This window comes from Phacochoerus africanus, chromosome 4 (assembly GCF_016906955.1).
Source record: "Phacochoerus africanus isolate WHEZ1 chromosome 4, ROS_Pafr_v1, whole genome shotgun sequence".
Lineage (NCBI taxonomy): Eukaryota > Metazoa > Chordata > Mammalia > Artiodactyla > Suidae > Phacochoerus > Phacochoerus africanus.
This window is the reverse complement of record NC_062547.1, coordinates 27,229,903-27,246,778: the sequence shown is the minus strand read 5'-3', so window position 1 is coordinate 27,246,778 and position 16,876 is coordinate 27,229,903. Positions and strand designations below refer to the sequence as shown.

Below are 16,876 nucleotides of genomic sequence, written 5' to 3'. Positions count from 1 at the left end.
TCAGGGGTCTAAAGCAGGCCTGCTCCTTGGTCTTAGGTAGGGAGAAGAAATGGATATTTGGAGATGGTTCATGACCACAACCTATAAAGCCAGGGAGCAAAGCTGGAGTCTGGCCTCATTCACATGCAGGGGCACCATCAGACCTGGCTTGCTGTCCCAGCTGCTTTAATGAAAAGTTAGTGTCCCTTTATTCCTCTTACCCACACCCCAGCCCTTTCCTAAGACCCCTCTGAGGTCACCAGGACACTGTCATTGGTCTGCAGTGGTTGCTCAGCTGCGGGTGGCAGGTGGCTTCTCAAAGGTATGATTCTAAGGACACTGATGGGAAGACTGGACTATATCCATTGTTATTATCCCATTCATTTCCCCATGACGTCATCAAAGGGTCTTTGGATACTACAAACAGATTGGAGAAAACTAATTTTTTTTTGTCTTTTGTTTTTTTAGGGCCGCACTAGCAGCAATATGGAGGATCCCAGGCTAGGGGTCTATCAGAGCTGTATCCACTGACTACACCAGAGCCACAGCAACGCCAGATTCGAGCTGTGTCTGTGACCTACACCACAGCTCACGGCAATGCCAGATCCTTAACCCACTGAGCGAGGCCAGGGGTTGAACCCGCAACCTCATGGTTCCTAGTCGGATTCCTTTCTGCTTCGCCATGATAGGAACTCCCAAGGGAAAACCACTGCTAAGGCATGAAAATATCCTAATGTCATTACTGGACAGTTTTGTGTCTTAAAAATCCATAGGTACCCCTTCAGTCCAAACTGGGACTCGAGAATTTTAACTCTTTCCTCAGGCGACAGGCTGACATTCTGACATGGGTTTTGTTGGCTCCTGCCTCAATGGCCATGTGACAGACTCCAAAGTTGCTAATAATAACTGCCTGGTACTTGAGATTCCTCTTTTTCAATCTAGATTCATTTTAATAACATGTACTGAAGTCACGGGGATGCAGAGAGATGTGTCCTGGGCCATCCCTGACACCAGCCTCTGTGCCTACTGAGAAAAGAGGGTCAACCACTCCCCTCCATGTCCCACTCCATACTGGGTCTTTGAGTAGCTACAGAGCACCTGCTTTTCTGCCCTCTGCTGTTCCGTCCAAGGCCCAAGGAGGTGGAAAGTATATTTAGCTGACTGCCCAGGGCTTTTCCCTGTGGTCATTATGGCAAAGAAAACCTTAGTTAATTCCTAGTATGTGACTCCTGCCACAGTGACTTTTTTTTTTTTTAAAGAAATTCCACATCCAGACAAAAGCCACAGTTTAACCAAAGATTAAAACCATATATATTTTTTCAAGTGAAATACAGGGTAACAGAGAGAAGTGAATCTAATATTCATGGTCTTGGCCAGACAACCCAAGAATTTGTCTTTGATTTAAATATGAATTTGGGGTTTCCCTATGCTTAAGAGAGGAAGGGACTGGGATACTTTCTACTCATTCACAAAAAAAGATAATGACAATATTTCGAGACAGTGTAGCTATCAAAATGATGAAGGTATGTGAAAAATATGTAAAGTAATATTTTTATCATCTTTGGTAGAAAAGATACTCCTAAGCAAAATCAAAATTCTAAATGCTAAAGGAAAATATTGGTAACTTTGACCAAGATACAAATTAAAACTTGATAGGGGCAAAGAGCACTGTAAACGTTTAAGACAAATGTCAAGTGGAGGGGGACATTATTTGCAACACGTGACACATAAGTTGATATTTTTACACATAAGAGAGCTGAGAACCAATTAGGAAAGGATGGAAACTCCAACAGGGCAGGGGAAGGGAGGGAAGGATGCTCACAAAAGAACACAGAAAGATGTTTCCCCTCCCTAGAAACCATGGAGATGCAAATTCACTGAGAGCACTTTTCACCAATAGGATCTGGAAAGCATTAATGTGGCTGGAAACGTTCAGGGTGGGTGAGTAGGTGGGGAAAGACACACTCCTACACCCAGTTAGTGGGGACACAAATTAATACACTTTTCTAAATAATAACCTGGTGATGTGTTTCAAGACCATCAATGCCCTCACCATTGGACTCAGAAATTCCACTTGCAGAAATTTATCCTTATGGGATCATCAGACATCCTTGCAGAGATGTATTTACAAGGATGCTTGTCACAGCTCTGTTTAATAGACATGCCTTAAATGTACATTTGGGGTGGGGGTGGATTGTAGTATATACAGTATATTATAATACAGTTTTTATTTATTTATTTATCTTTCTTTCTTTCTTTCTTTCTTTCTTTCTTTCTTTCTTTCTTTCTTTCTTTCTTTCTTTCTTTCTTTCTTTCTTTCTTTCTTTCTTTTTAGGGCCGCTCCCATGGCATATGGAGCTTCCCAGGCTAGGGGTCGAATCGGAGCTACAGCTGCGGGCCTATGCCACAGCCTCAGCAACACAGGATCTGAGCGGCACCTGCGACCTACACCACAGCTCACTGCAATGCTGGATCCTTAACCCACTGAGCAAGGCCAGGGATCGAACCTGCATCCTCATGGATACTAGGTGGGTTCGTTAACCACTGAGCCACAACAGGAACTCTGATGCAGGTTTTAATATCAGTAAGAGATATATAATAAGACGTATAGCAAGAGCTATATTAATAGATATAATTTAACTTTTATGATATGTGGACCAGTGAAAAATAGCAACTTAATATAATATCTACACATACTAAGAGTGGGAAATGTACATAACGATAAATATTAACTTTAACTAAAGGGTTACTGTCAGTTATCATTGGGGACATTCCTTTTCTCCAAAATTTTATTCCGTCTGAACTTTTTCATAATGAGCAACTACCATGCTCATCACCAGAAAGCAAACATACAACTAAACAGGATTGTTTTTATTTTTGAAAAAAAAAAAAAGTTAATTTTTTCTCCCCAAGGAGAGAATCTTCATGAATAGAGATACTTAGCCATAAGAAATTTACAGGACCAAGAAGGAAAAAGGACAGGAGTATTCCCCTTCATCTTGGGAAAGTGAATGCAGAATCCAGGTCTCCCAGTTGTATATATTTTAGCTTTTTTGCAACCTCACATTCTACTAGTACAGAATTCTCATTGATTTGCAAGATGGAAATATAATTTAACTTCCCAGGCTGTCATGACTATTGGCCTGTAAGGTCATTTAAGAAACACCTGATTGGAGTTCCGGTGACGGCTCAGTGGTTAACGAATCCGACTAGGAACCATGAAGTTGCAAGTTCGATCCCTGGTCTTGCTCAGTGGGTTAAGGATCCAGCATTGCCGTGAGCTGTGGTGTAGGTCGCAGACGTGGCTCAGATCTTATGTTGCTGTGGCTCTGGCGTAGGCTGGCGGCAACGTCTCTGATTAGACCCCTAGCCTGGGAACCTCCATATGCTGTGGGAACGGCCCTAGAAAAGACAAAAAAAATAAAAAATAAAGTAACATCCTATTACATTCTTTTGGAAAACATTTAAAACTAAACCAATGCTATATGTGTCAAATTATGTGTAGATACGAAGAGTATGTTTTCATCTGGGAAATTTAATATAAGGTCATAGATCCAAGACAGCTGCGTACCAGCAAAAAGTTCATTAAGAGAGCTCAAAAGTTCCTAAAAGGAGCCAAAAGTACGAACTATCCCACTTTTTCAAAAAATTTTTAGTAATATGCAAAAAGTGTTCTCATCGAATGTTGTGATCGGAGGGTTTTGAAAAAGAGAAAGAGGCAAAGAAGTTAGAGGAGTGAGCAGAGAGAAACGAGAGTGATTTCTTATGTTCTCTACCTGGAAGCGGTACCCAGGGCAGTGATCCAAGCTTGGAAAATGCCAGCAAAAAAGGAGAAAGGGTTTTTCCTGGTCACTAGAAAGTAAATCAAGGGGAGAAAGATTCCCCCGTGGATGATGAGGCCGACAATCACCGTGATCATGTACATCCCTAGTTGCCTGGCAACCACTTCCAAGTCCTTGATTGCAATGATCTTCCCACAAATTAGGCAGGCGATACCCAGGGGAGAGTACCTGAAAAACATAAAAGAAAAACAAACAAAAAAAAGCATTGAAGAGCTGGTTATGGGATTCAGAATTTAAATCTGGGCTCTCCTGTGTACCACGCCTGGGATTTCTATACAAAGAGTTTTGCTGAATGAGGACCATGAGATTCAATAGATGCTACATTCTGCTTTAGATTAACTGTATTATCTGAAATCTTTCCCATGGATCGAGTGGCCCCTGGTGTGATGAAAAATCCCAAGGAGGAGTTCCCGTTGTGGCGCAGTGGTGAAGGAATCCGACTAGGAACCATGAGGTTGCGGGTTCGGCCCCTGCCCTTGCTCAGTGGGTTAAGGATCCAGCGTTGCCGTGAGCTGTGGTGTAGGTTGCAGACGCGGCTCGGATCCCACGTTGCTATTGTCCTGGCGTAGGCTGGCGGCTACAGATCCGATTCGACCCCTAGCCTGGGAACCTCCATATGCCGTGGGAGCGGGCCAAGAAATAGCAAAAAAAAAAAAAATCCCAAGGAAAATCTTGTTGCTTCATTGTAATTTTTTAGGGCTGGCGGAGATAAGCTTTACCATCTCTTTTTTTTTTTTGTCTTTTTTTCTTTGGGGGCTGCACCTGCAGCATATGGAGGTTCCCAGGATAGGGGTCTAATCGGAGCTGCGCTGCCAGCCTACGCCACAGCCACAGCAATGCCAGATCCGAGCCGCATCCATGACCTACACCACAGCTCACGGCAACGCTGGATCCTTAACCCAATGAGTGAGGCCAGGGATCGAACCCACAACCTCATGGTTCCTAGTCAGATTTGTTTCCACTGTGCCACGACTGGAAACAATCGTTACCACCTCTCAAGAAAGCACTAAGCTAAAAGTTGAGCAGCACCCAGGTTATGTCTTTGAGAATCTTGGTTGACTTCTCCGCTCCATTATCTCCTTTGAAAATGGATAGTGAATTTAGAGTTTCTCAGAGACGCTCACAAGAGTTTCACCAAGTTATAAACGGGAGTTTTTCAACTGTGCATTGTATTCACATTGGAAGGAATTTAGGCAATACAGAGTGAGAGGGAAAGAGAGAGATCTGCCAAAACAAGACAAGCAATCTGAGCCAAAGAGTATGTTTAGAGAAATGTGGTTTCATTAATTCCAAGTCGGAAAGCATCTCTTCCCACACTTACTCCAACAACACTGGCCACCATTCATCACGTTTCAAGCAGCATGGGGAGGGCTCCACCCATTTCATTCTCACCACAACCATAACATCAAGGTCATTATGCTTGTTTGGCAAATGAGGAAACTGAGGTTTGGAAAAGTTCAATAACTGGCCCAAGACCACAACACCAGGAAGGAGGAGGAGAATAATTTCAAATCTGTGAAACTCCACCACGGGGTGTTCTCATCACATCAGCCAAATCACTTCTCTCAGAGGAGCACTCATGGCTTCTGGCACCTAAGCAGACAATTTACCATCTACCAACCTGTCCTACATAAGCTTATTTTATATTTCTATATTAGTATTATCTTATAGGGAGCTTGAAAACAATTCACTGTTGTCGTCACTCTTTGAGTCAGCTAACCACGCTCTCTCTCACATTTTGCATGCGTGGCAACACCCTTTTTTAATTGCCTAATCTGGTGCTGTTGGAGCATGAATTTGTTCAGCCTGTGACACTTCCAACTGAAATGAAAATGCTTGTGGAAAGGTGGATACCTTTTCAAGAATTATGAACATATGTGAAAGAAAGACTGTGGGGCTCCCAGCTGAGGGAGGGGACGTCAGGAAAAAGAGAGGAATTCCTAAGCCAGGTTTGGTAGGTTCTTTTGCAGTTGTGTCTAGAGCAAGCACTTCCCGGGTAAAAGGTAAGCCAGGAGGAGTAAATGAGAGATGTATACAGAGTTACATGAGACATGGAGCTTGTCCAGGCACTTACCAGCTATGTGACCTTGGTTGGTGACTTAAGCCCATTTTACAGATGTGTAAGTTGAGGCTTAGAGAAGCTAACTGCAACCTCACTGGGTTGCTGTGAGGATTGTGTTTTTATACCTCTTGTCCCCTCATCATCCATTCTTAAGGAGTCAAGTCTGCGTGCCCAAGGCTTTCTAAGTTATCTCACAGGCTACTGCCACCCAACTGCAGATGGTTTTCTGAACAAAATATTTTCTCAAGAGGAAGCCTCCCCTGGAAGAGGTGATTTGTAACTGACACTAATTAGTTAAAATATCAGCATAGCTATTCTTTTCCCTGAGGAGCACCTAGCCTGTAGCCTCCACTGCTCCGCTCCTGGAGGCAAAGGCTGGCAACGTTGGAGGACCACTTCCCCAGGAATTAGGGAGTCTGGCCAATAAACCTTCACCTCTCCTGCCATTTTACAGTCTCTGGGTGTGCCTATCTGTACTCACAACATCTCAGCATGGCTCTGTGCTCCTTGGGATTATAAATAAATAAGCAGAAGGCACTTTTGGACTCCGAGCTGCGTCTGCAACCTACACCACAGCTCAAGGCAACGCCAGATCCTCAACCCACTGAGCAAGGCCAGGGATCGAACCCACAACCTCATGGTTCCTAGTCAGATTTGTTAACCACTGAGACACGACGGGAACTCCCTCGGACAAAAAGCACTTATCTTCAGAAACCAAGAGATTCATCCTTTCTCAGGCACCAGTCACCCTTCAAAGGTGTTCATAAAAACACAAATTTCAGAGTTCCCGTCGTGGCGCAGTCGTTGACAAATCCAACTAGGAACCATGAGGTTGCAGGTTCGATCCCTGGCCTTGCTCAGTGGGTTAAGGATCTGGCGTTGCTGTGAGCTATGGTGTAGATCAAAGACACAGCTCGGATCCCGTGTTGCTGTGCCTCTGGTGTAGGCTGGCGGCTACAGCTCCGATTAGATCCCTAGACTGGGAGCCTCCATATGTCCATATGCCGTGGGAGTGGCCCTAGAAATACCAAAAAGCTGAAAAAAAAAAAAAAGCCCCACAAATTTCAGACGTTTGGGGTGCCATTCAATTTCCCTGCTCTTCTGGGACAAGCAATTTGTAGAATGGCCAAGCAAGACCAGCTATAGAGACCCCCTGGAGAAGACACTGGAGCTAGAGTTCGATGGATTAGAGAGGTGATGGGTTACCTCCGGAGCACTCAGCTTGCTGGGAGGAACCTGAGTTCCATAGAGAGTGTTAGTCAAAGGCCAGAAGGTAGAGTGTCAGGGTAAATAAACATGGCAAGCAGGGGCCCGAGTTAACCCAAACACTTTGGTGTCTGGAATTTGAATGAGCATTAATTAGGACAAGGGAAGAACCTTTTCTCTGTGATGGGTTTTTTATTTTCTTTCTTTTTTTTTTGTCTTTTTGCCTTTTCTAGGGCCGCTCCCGCAGCATATGAAGGTTCTCAGGCTAGGGTTCGAATCGGAGCTGTAGCTGCCGGCCTACACCACAGCTATAGCAATGTGGGATCCAAGCTGCATCTGCAGCCTACACCACAGCTCACAGCAATGCCAGATCCTCAACCCACCAAGCAAGGCCAAGGACCGAACCTGCAATCCCATGGTTCCTAGTCCGATTCGTCAACCATTGTACCACAAGGGGAACTCCTTGCACCTGTTTTTAAATCAGGTAGCTTAAGCCTCTAGTTCCTGGGTTTCCACATTAATGAATCATCTTGTTTAAAAAATGACACTCCATGGAAAAGAAAAAGGCAAGTGTCCAAGTTCAAGTTCACTGCTCAACGTTTCTGAGATGAGGCAAACAATCAAAGCCATAAACCAGAGCAAATAAAGAGGCTAAGGGCGGAAATAAATCCACATACCTTTGGTCAACTAATCTGTGACAAAGGAGGCAAGAATATACAATGCAGAAAAGGCAGTCTTTACCAAGTGGTGCCAGGAAAACTGGACAGCTACATGCAAAAGAGTGAAATTAGAACACTCTCTCATACCATACACAAAAAATAAACTCAAAATGGATTAAAGACCTAAATATAAGACCGGATTCTATAAAACTCTTAGAGGAAAATACAGGCTGAACACTCTCTGACATAAACCACAGCAGTATCTTCTCAGATCCACCTCCTAGAGTAATGAAAATAAAAACAAAAATAAATAAATGGGGCCTAATTACACTTAAAAGTTTTTGCACAGCAAAGAGAACCACAGATAAAATGAAAAGACAAACCCAGGGAATGGAAGAAAATATTTGCAAATGAAGCAAACCACAAGGAATTAATCTCCAAAAAATACAAATACCTCTTCCAGCTCAATATCAAAAAAAACCCAACCCAATCCCCCCAAAAATGGGCAGTAGATCTAAACAGTTGCTTCTTTGAAGAAGACATACAGATGGCCAAAAAACACATGAAAAGATGTTCAACTTCATTAATTATTAGATCAATGAAAATCAAAACTACTACAAGGTATTACCTTAGCCCAACCAGAATGGCCATCGTCAAAAAGTCCACAAACAATAAATATCAGAGAGGGTGTGAAGAAATGGGAACCCTACTACACTGTTGGTGGGAATGCAGATTGGTGCAGCCACTATACAAAACAGTATGGAGGTTCCTCAGAAAACTAAAAAGAGAACTACCATATTATCCAGCAAAATAATTTACCCTTTCTGGGCATCTATCTGAAGAAAACCATAATTCAAAAAGATACATGCACCCTGATGTTCACTGCAGCACTACTTACAATAGTCAAGACATGGAAGTAACCTAAATGTCCACTGACAGAGCAATGGATAAAGAAGATGTGGTACATCTATACAATGGAATATTACTCAGCTATTAAAAAGAATGAAATAATGACCTTTGCAGCAACATGGATAGACCCAGAGATGATGGTACTAAGTGGAGTTAGACAGTGAAAGATGAACATCATATGATATTACTTATATGTGGAATCTAAAAAAGGGATATAAATGAACTTATATGCAGAAAAGAAACAGACTCACAGACTTTGAAAAACTTATGGTTACCAAAGGGGGCAGGTGGAGGGCAGGGGGAGGAGTGGACTGGGGGTATGGGATTGGCATATGCACATTGAGGTATATAGACTGATTGACCAATGGGGATCTGCTGTATAGCACAGGAAACTCTACCTAATATTCTGTGATAACATATGTGGGAAAAGAATCTGAATGATAGTGGATATGTAAACACGTATAACTGGATCACTTTGTTGTACAGCAGAAATTATCACAAGACTGTAAATCAACTACAATAAAACTTTAAGATATGAAAAAATAAAAATACAGAGGCTAAGGGCTCCCATGAAAGTTCGGTAATCAAATGATACCCAGTAATTATGGGACCAGTTTCTAAGTTGGAAGAACATGACTACAGAGCTGGGGAGGGAGTGGCTCCCATACTGCCCTGAGATGCGCTGTATCCTCAGCTCTGGGCATCACTTCCAAAGCCACTGGTTCATCCGGGACTGGCCTTTGAAGTCTTTTCCTTACTGTTGCTTCACCCATTCTTATCTCCGCCCACTTGCACCTCAGTCCTTGTCATCCTAAGATTCCCGCCAAGATGCCCCCTCACCTCTGCACTCGGCTCCACAAAGATACTCACCCACAGCACTAATGAACCCAGAACTCAGTCAGTCCATGCACCCACAGACTCCTGCCTCAGAATCACCTGGCCTGCCTGAAACAATATGGATTTCCTAGACTCATCACGTGCCTATTGTGTTAGAATTTCCTGGAGCTGGTCTTGGGGCATTCACGTTTCAAACAGGTTCCCCAAGTAATTCTTTTTTTTAAAAAATCTATTTAGGGATGTACCCATGGCATATGGAGGTTCCCAGGCTAGGGGTTAAATCAGAGATGTAGCTGCTAGCCTACACCACAGCCACAGCAACACCAGATCCAAGCCGCGTCTGCCACCTGCACCACAGCTCATGCAACGCTGGATCTTTAACCCACTGAGTGAGGCCAGGGATCGAATCCGAGTCTTCATGGATACTAGTCAGGTTTGTTACCACTGAGCCACAATGGGAACTCCTCCCCAAATAGTTCGGATGTGTTTGGAAATCAGTGTTTCCAGGAATAAAATATGATCTGCAACTGATGAAATACCGATATTCCTTGGTCAGTCTTTGGAAACCATTTATTTTAGCTACAGCTTATTCAAGGCCTTTGGTCTTAACCCACTGAAGTGACTAATTTGGGACTTTCAGGCACAGGACAGATGGTGGGCCAGACACGTGGAGTGCAAGTAAGTAGAGGGACTTTCTCAGGCCTGCCGTCAAGCCACTCAGGTTCTGGCCCATGTAGCAACACCAGTCTGCCAGTTTGGGACAGATTTTAAGGGACCTCAGAGTTGGAAGAGTCTGTCAAGAAAGATGCATACATTCCAAGAGTTAGCTAAAGGTGCTGTCGGTACTCAGGGTCAGAAAATAAGGCAAGTCTCATTTGTCCCAGTCCACTTAGGGAGAGGTTCTGGCTATCCGAGGAGTGACTTCTGCTCAAAGGATTAGACCTTTTCATCAGGATAGAGTGCAAGTCAGCTCGTAGAGACTCCAGGCTGCATTATATCAACAGTGCCTAAAATTACTTTAGGCACAGAAAAAGTATTTATGAAGTGAAGGAATGAATGAATGCATGAGTGGATGGGTGGACTGGTGGGTGGATGGATGGTGGTGGTGATGGGTTAACTGGGAGGAGAATTGAAAGAGTGAGCAGAGATTTCACTTCTCACTTTATGTTTCTATAGTGGTAAGATTATGCCAAGTTTTACTTTCTATTTAAGTTGTGTAGATTTTGAAAAAAACTTTGCAAAAAATGAGGATATGAAAATCAGACCAAAATTAAGAGTTTGTCTTCCTTTCTTTCTTTCTTTCTTTTTCTTTCTTTCTTTCTTTCTTTCTTTCTTTCTTTCTTTCTTTCTTTCTTTCTTTCTTTCTTTCTTTCTTTCTTTCTTTTTTCTCTTATAAATCAGAGGGCTTTGCAAGCTTCTTAAGGAATTCATGCACACAGAAGCAAAGGTTACAGACTGAATTGATGATAATAATGGTAATTACAATATAACAAGAATAAAAAAACTAGTCCATATAAAGTGCTTAGGCAGACACATAGGAAATGCTCCTATGTGCAGAAATATTGATCATAATTCCACTTAGTTCTCATAACAACCCTATCAGTCCATTTCACAAATGAGGATGAGAGGTTTAGAGTGTGTCTAAATTAACTTACCTAAAGTCACAACAGCTCGTGATAAGAGGATCCTGATTTCAACCCAGAAGTTGAGTTAGGTAGTATTTCTCTATAACATGCATTACTCAGGCTGTGCAACAAGTTAACCTCTGTGCTAAGTTTTCTCAACAGGAAGACTGGGTTCACAAAAGCACCTCTATTTGCTGCTATTATAGTAAAAAAAAATAAATGCATGGAAAGTACTGGAATAGTATTAAGCATAGAGCAGGAATCTGTAAATCTGGTATGACTTAATTTGGTACAGTGCAATAATTGTAAAAATACTGAGCATATTGCAAGAATTTAGTAATTCTGTTATAATTTCATACTGATGATTATTAGAATAATAGTAATCTCAATGATATATTTTGCTATTATTATTGTTCTTACTACCACATAGAGAAGACCACGAAAGTCCTCTGATGACTTAAGCTTCGAGGGTGTCTTTTAGGGACAGTCTGTTGGCTGTTTTATCTAGAACCTTCTCACACACATCATTCTCAATCACTGACAAGGCAGCTGAAGAATGAAAGAAATGTGTAGCGTTGGGATCTCTCACCATATAACACCCTCCGGACTGTTCGCCTGGATGAGGTAACGGAACAGCTGTCAGAAACTGTTCCGTGGGTCTTCTTCCTAACTCACGCCTGCTTTTATCTCCTGGGATATGATGCTACATCTTTAGGATTTTGATTTCAGTGGGTAGGACACTTCCTGACCCACACCCACTCCATCCGGGAGAAAGGAGGTTACACTTGATCCCATGACTCATCTGATTTCCTCAAAGATTCCCTCGGCTTCAGTGGCGATGACATTGGTATGGATGAAGAAAGGAATTTTCATACCTTGCCCAGATCATAATGCAGGAAAATGAACTGCCTGTTTAGAGTTTGGGTGTTCACTCTGCTAGAAATTCTAGGGAAAAAAAAAGGCAGATCCTAATGTTTAATAGCAAGAGGCCTGGTTGGCTTTATGTATCACCGTTTACCTCAAACTCTCAGTAAGCTCGGAACAATTTAAAAGGCTTTTAAAATGTTTTTACACGGAGCTCCCGTCGTGGCTCAGTGGTTAACGAATTCGACTAGGAACCGTGAGGTGGCGGGTTCGGTCCCTGGCCTTGCTCAGTGGGTTAAGGATCGGCATTGCCGTGAGCTGTGGTGTAGGTTCCAGACTTGGCTCGGGTCTCACATTGCTGTGGCTCTGGCACAGGCCGGCGGCTGCAGCTCCTATTGGACCCCTAGCCTGGGAACCTCCATGTGCCTCGGGAGTGGCCCTAGAACAAGGCAAAAAGACAAAATAAATAATATAAAATGTTTTTACAGCGGGACATGACATGTGACTTTAAATCTTCACACAAAAGAAATAGTCAGACATCTAGCATTGCCTGGGAGGTTGAAAAATCAGTACAATCATTGAAAAAGGGACACAATTTTACTAGCATCCTTTCTGTCTCCAAAGTACAATAAAGTAATGATCAGAACAAGCCAGATCTATTAAATCAGGTTGATGAAATCAAGAGGAATACCTTCTTGATATGAGACCCTGGGGCCTTCGGCAGGCCCACTCATTCCTCGCGTTTTGGTAAGAACTTGCTATGGGCACATCTCCATGTTTGGAAATAAAATATAAGTCAAGGGGAGATTCTGCCCTTGTAAGGTGGGAGTAGGGGCCAAGGAGAAGAAGAAGAGAGAAGAAGGTTGGGTTTCAGGGGAAGGCAGCACACAGCAGTGGAGGAGGCTCAGAGGAGGCGGGGGGGGAACAGGTGGGAAGCACTGGAGTGGGCAGAGTCAGGGAGTCTGTAACCCAGCATTTTTTTTTTTTTGTCTTTTTAGGTCCACACCCATGGCAAATGGAGCTTCCCGCGCTAGGGGTTCAATTGGAGCTGTAGCTGAGGGCCTATACACCACAGCCACAGCAACACAGGATCCAAGCCACGTCTGTGACCTACATCACAGCTCAAGGCAACGCCGGATCCTTAACCCACTGAGCGAGGTCAAGGATCAAACCTGCATCCTTATGGATGTTAGTCAGATTTGTTTCTGCTGAGTCACGATGGGAACTCCCGTAACCCAGCATTCTTATGGCACAGAGCACACACAAGTGGTTTGGTCTCCTAGTTATTTTCTTTCTAGGCAGACGTACAGGACCATCGTAAGGATTGGAAAAAAAAAAATGCATGTAAAAATCTTTCTGATAGAAAAGGGACATGAGATGGTTCCCGTGACCGGAGGTGACACTGTATCCTTGGTGAAGGAGGGACTACTCACAGTCTCCTGAGCTACCCTAGGTCTCAGAACCACTGACCACGAACTCACATGGAATGAAGTGGAATCAATATTGCTTAGATGATTCAAACAAACCCACTGATGCACCAAAGATTTTTACCATCAGCATAAACTGCAGCTCTTCCTCTCCCTTGTGATATAATGTTGGGCAAGTTCATTCATGTCAAGGAGCCTCAGTGGTCCTTTCTGTAAAATGGGAACCCTAATGCCATCTTTGCAGGGTTGTTGGGATTGCATTTGATAGGTATGAAGCAATATCATGGCTCTTGGCAGATAAAAAGAAATCAATAAAAGAGAGTTTTTTGTGATGATGATGATCAGGATGATGTTAAAGAATCAAGATTCAGTGTCTCTGGACCATAGTTTTCTCTATTGTAAAACCAGAGGGTGGAACCAGATTTCCAAGAGCACTTCTTGTTCAATCCTCTGTGATTTCACTTTTCTTGCATGGCCTGACAGCTGTCTCACTCTGTCTTTTTTTTTTCTTCCCCCACATGAGTCACGAGTAACCCGAGTTTAAGATCCATTGCTTATGCACACCAGCATACGGAGCAGTGGTTCTTCCACAGGCCCTGGGCCCTGCCATGTCCCAGGGAGTTTGGCCCTATCTCAATGTTTCCTGAGAGCTTCAGGTTTCAGAATTCCTGCTTGATTTTTCCAGTGGTTGTTTTTTTTTCTTTTTCTTTTTTTTTGTCTTTTCTCACAGGGCAAGGATGGGCAGACTTTTTATATAAGGGTCCAAAGAGTAAATATTTCAGGCTTTGCAGGCTACATACTCTTGGTCAGAATCCCTCAACTCTGTCTTTTGGCACAAAAGCAACTGTAGACAATACATGAACAAACAGGTATGAGACTGGGTTTCAACAGAACGATTTATGGGCCCTGAATGTGAACTTCAAGTAATTTTCATGTGTCATGGACTAGTACTACTCTTTTGATTTTTTTTTTCTGCAAAGTAAACACAAAAGACCCATTCTTAATTGTCAGGTCATACAAAACAGATGAGATGTGGTCCATGGGCTGGCTGTAGGTTTCCAACCCATTTTCTGGGGAACTCTCTAAAAGAGAAGTTTTTCAGCCCTTTCTCAGTCCTTCCTGAGAGCCCTTTGCTTGGTTCGCTTGGTTCACGCCCGCCCACTCTTTGCTGCTGGGAAGGTTCCAGTGTCCTCTGGGGGACCCCAACACCATGGGGTCCACAACGAGGTAAGAAGAAGCCCACTTACCACATGATCATGATCACCAACTTCATCACAATCTCATTCAAAATATTGAAGAATTCCACCATCAGCTTGGCCTGCTCACCCATCTTCCCCATGGCGATGCCAAAGGCAATGAAAAACCCTATCAGACCTGTTGGGTGAATCACATGACACAGAAGGACAAATTATAAAGGATGTATTTCTTCTCCCGTGGGCTTTCCCATTCCCCAAGTAGGGAGCCCCGTTCTCACCGCCTGTTATCCCACGAAGTAAGCATTAAAAGACAAAAGCATTAGGTTTCACACTGAAAATAACTTTCCCCTGGATAATTACGGCTTTCCTGAATATTTTCCACATGAGCAAGTTGGAGTGTAAGCAGGTTAGTTCCTTGGAGGAAATAAATTCATGTTCCTTCCAAACGATAAAGTACTCTCTTCTTTCTCGTCCTTGCTTTTGAAATCATGTGTGAGCAGATTCCTTTAGCATATAGATTAACAAAGCAAGGCTTGTTGGGACTTGGGGGGTTTTGTGCAAATTTTGGAGCCAATGTTAGAAGAGCAGAGACCAATTAACAACTAAGTCTCTGCCAGGGTTATGTCTGTATTGGCTTGGTGTTATCCCAAATCAATGCATGGCTGGTATAGTTCACTCCAGGAACACCCTAAAGATAAAATTATTTTCCTACTGCCTAATTTGAGAAGGAAGAAAAATGACAAAAAGGAAAAAAAATCAAAGAGAAAGCAATGGGAAATACAAAACAGTTGGGAAAACCCCAAATGACCCAGTTTGCTTGCATTCAACCTGTTATTCATTAATTCATCACCATTTTTTCCATGGTCAAAAAAGTTTAGAATGCTTTCTTTTTTACTGAGTTTTTTCCCAGGATCATAAAGAGAAAACATAGTCTTTGTAATTTCCTGGCCCCTCAGCCGTCTTAACTCCTTCACTTGTTATCACCTGATGTCCACCTCAGTGTAACCCCATCCTGGCCCCAGGGTCAATCCTAATTCCCGTCCAGGAGGATTTGAGGAACACTGTCTCCACCTCTTGATGTCAGCAGCAAATTGCACTAGGTCCTGGACCGACTCCAACAGCCAATCTTGGGTCTTAGTTCTGGGCGGCCTTTTGCCTCATTCTAAGTATCTGTCCTGGGAACCTGCCTGATTTGTTAGTTTCTCCAAGACCTGGCTTTTCTTTCCCCAAAACATTCTCTCCGCCACTACTCCCTACTAGGTCCCTCCCTCAGGGTCTCACTCTGGAGTGTCACCCAGACCCTCCCATGTGTATGGCTAACAGATGTCCCCATACTGCCTGGGGCTTTCTGGGTTTCTGATTACAAATCACCATGTGCCCCTCAACTCCCAATCTGTTTTCCAGTCTTGGGGCTCCAATTCTTTTTTTTTTTTTTTTTTGCCTTTTTGCCATTTCTTGGGCAACACTGGATCTTTAACCCACTGAGCAAGGCCAGGGATTGAACCCGCAACCTCATGGTTCCTAGTCGGATTCGTTAACCCACTGAGCCACGATGGGAACTCCCTTGGGGCTCCAATTCTGATGACTTGCATGGACTATAAATCCGTGTCATTGTCCCCTTGACGATGGGACCTTGCTCGCCCATCTGACTTTCTCTGAACCTCTCCCTCTTCTTCCCCACACCCACCCCGTCCCGTCATTTCCAGTCCCTCCCTATTCTATCCAGTTTCCTCATGTGTCTGTTTAGGCCTGCGGTCTCGAGCTGTACCAAGGTAAACTACAGCATTATAATTTGATTCTCTTGGAGGAAAAGTCTTTCTCTCTGGACCTCTGATTTTACCTTTTCCCTGGTCACCAAAACCTCTCACCTCCCCACAGCAAGCACATATCAACCCAGACTGTTCAACCACCAGACCCTCTCTCTAGCTTCAGCAAAAAGAACCCAGAACTTGCATTAAAATTGTTAATCCTCACTATTTCATAGTTCCCCTTCTCAGCTCTTGGCCAGAAAGAGCGACAGGTGACTTACCAGTGAGCCGTTCTGGCCACAAAAACAAAGGCTTAGTGAGAATTAAAGTGACCCAGAATTAGAGCGACCAGGGAGAGTGACCTAGTTCTGCAGGAATAGAGGACATTGCAGGCAGGCTCTTCTCAAGCCCGTGGAGAGGCGTTTGCTAGCGGAGAACTGAGCAATAATCTGTGAACATTCTGGCTGAGAATAGCTAGTTATCACTTGGTGAATTCCATTTGGAAATTTTAAAAGAAAATGC

The 16,876-nt window shown here is 43.4% G+C and overlaps 1 protein-coding gene across 1 annotated transcript in view; it reads right to left on the bottom strand.

Moving 5' to 3' along the window:
- The window catches only part of SLC1A2 (solute carrier family 1 member 2), a 121,101-nt gene that overhangs the window by 22,813 nt on the left and 81,412 nt on the right, over positions 1 to 16,876 (bottom strand). Inside the window, exons 6-7 of the mRNA XM_047775988.1 lie at positions 14,658 to 14,784; positions 3,756 to 3,989 (exon numbers count right to left, since the gene is read on the bottom strand). Of these exons, the coding sequence (XP_047631944.1) occupies positions 3,756 to 3,989; positions 14,658 to 14,784 (361 nt within the window). The remainder of the gene's footprint in view (positions 1 to 3,755; positions 3,990 to 14,657; positions 14,785 to 16,876) is intronic.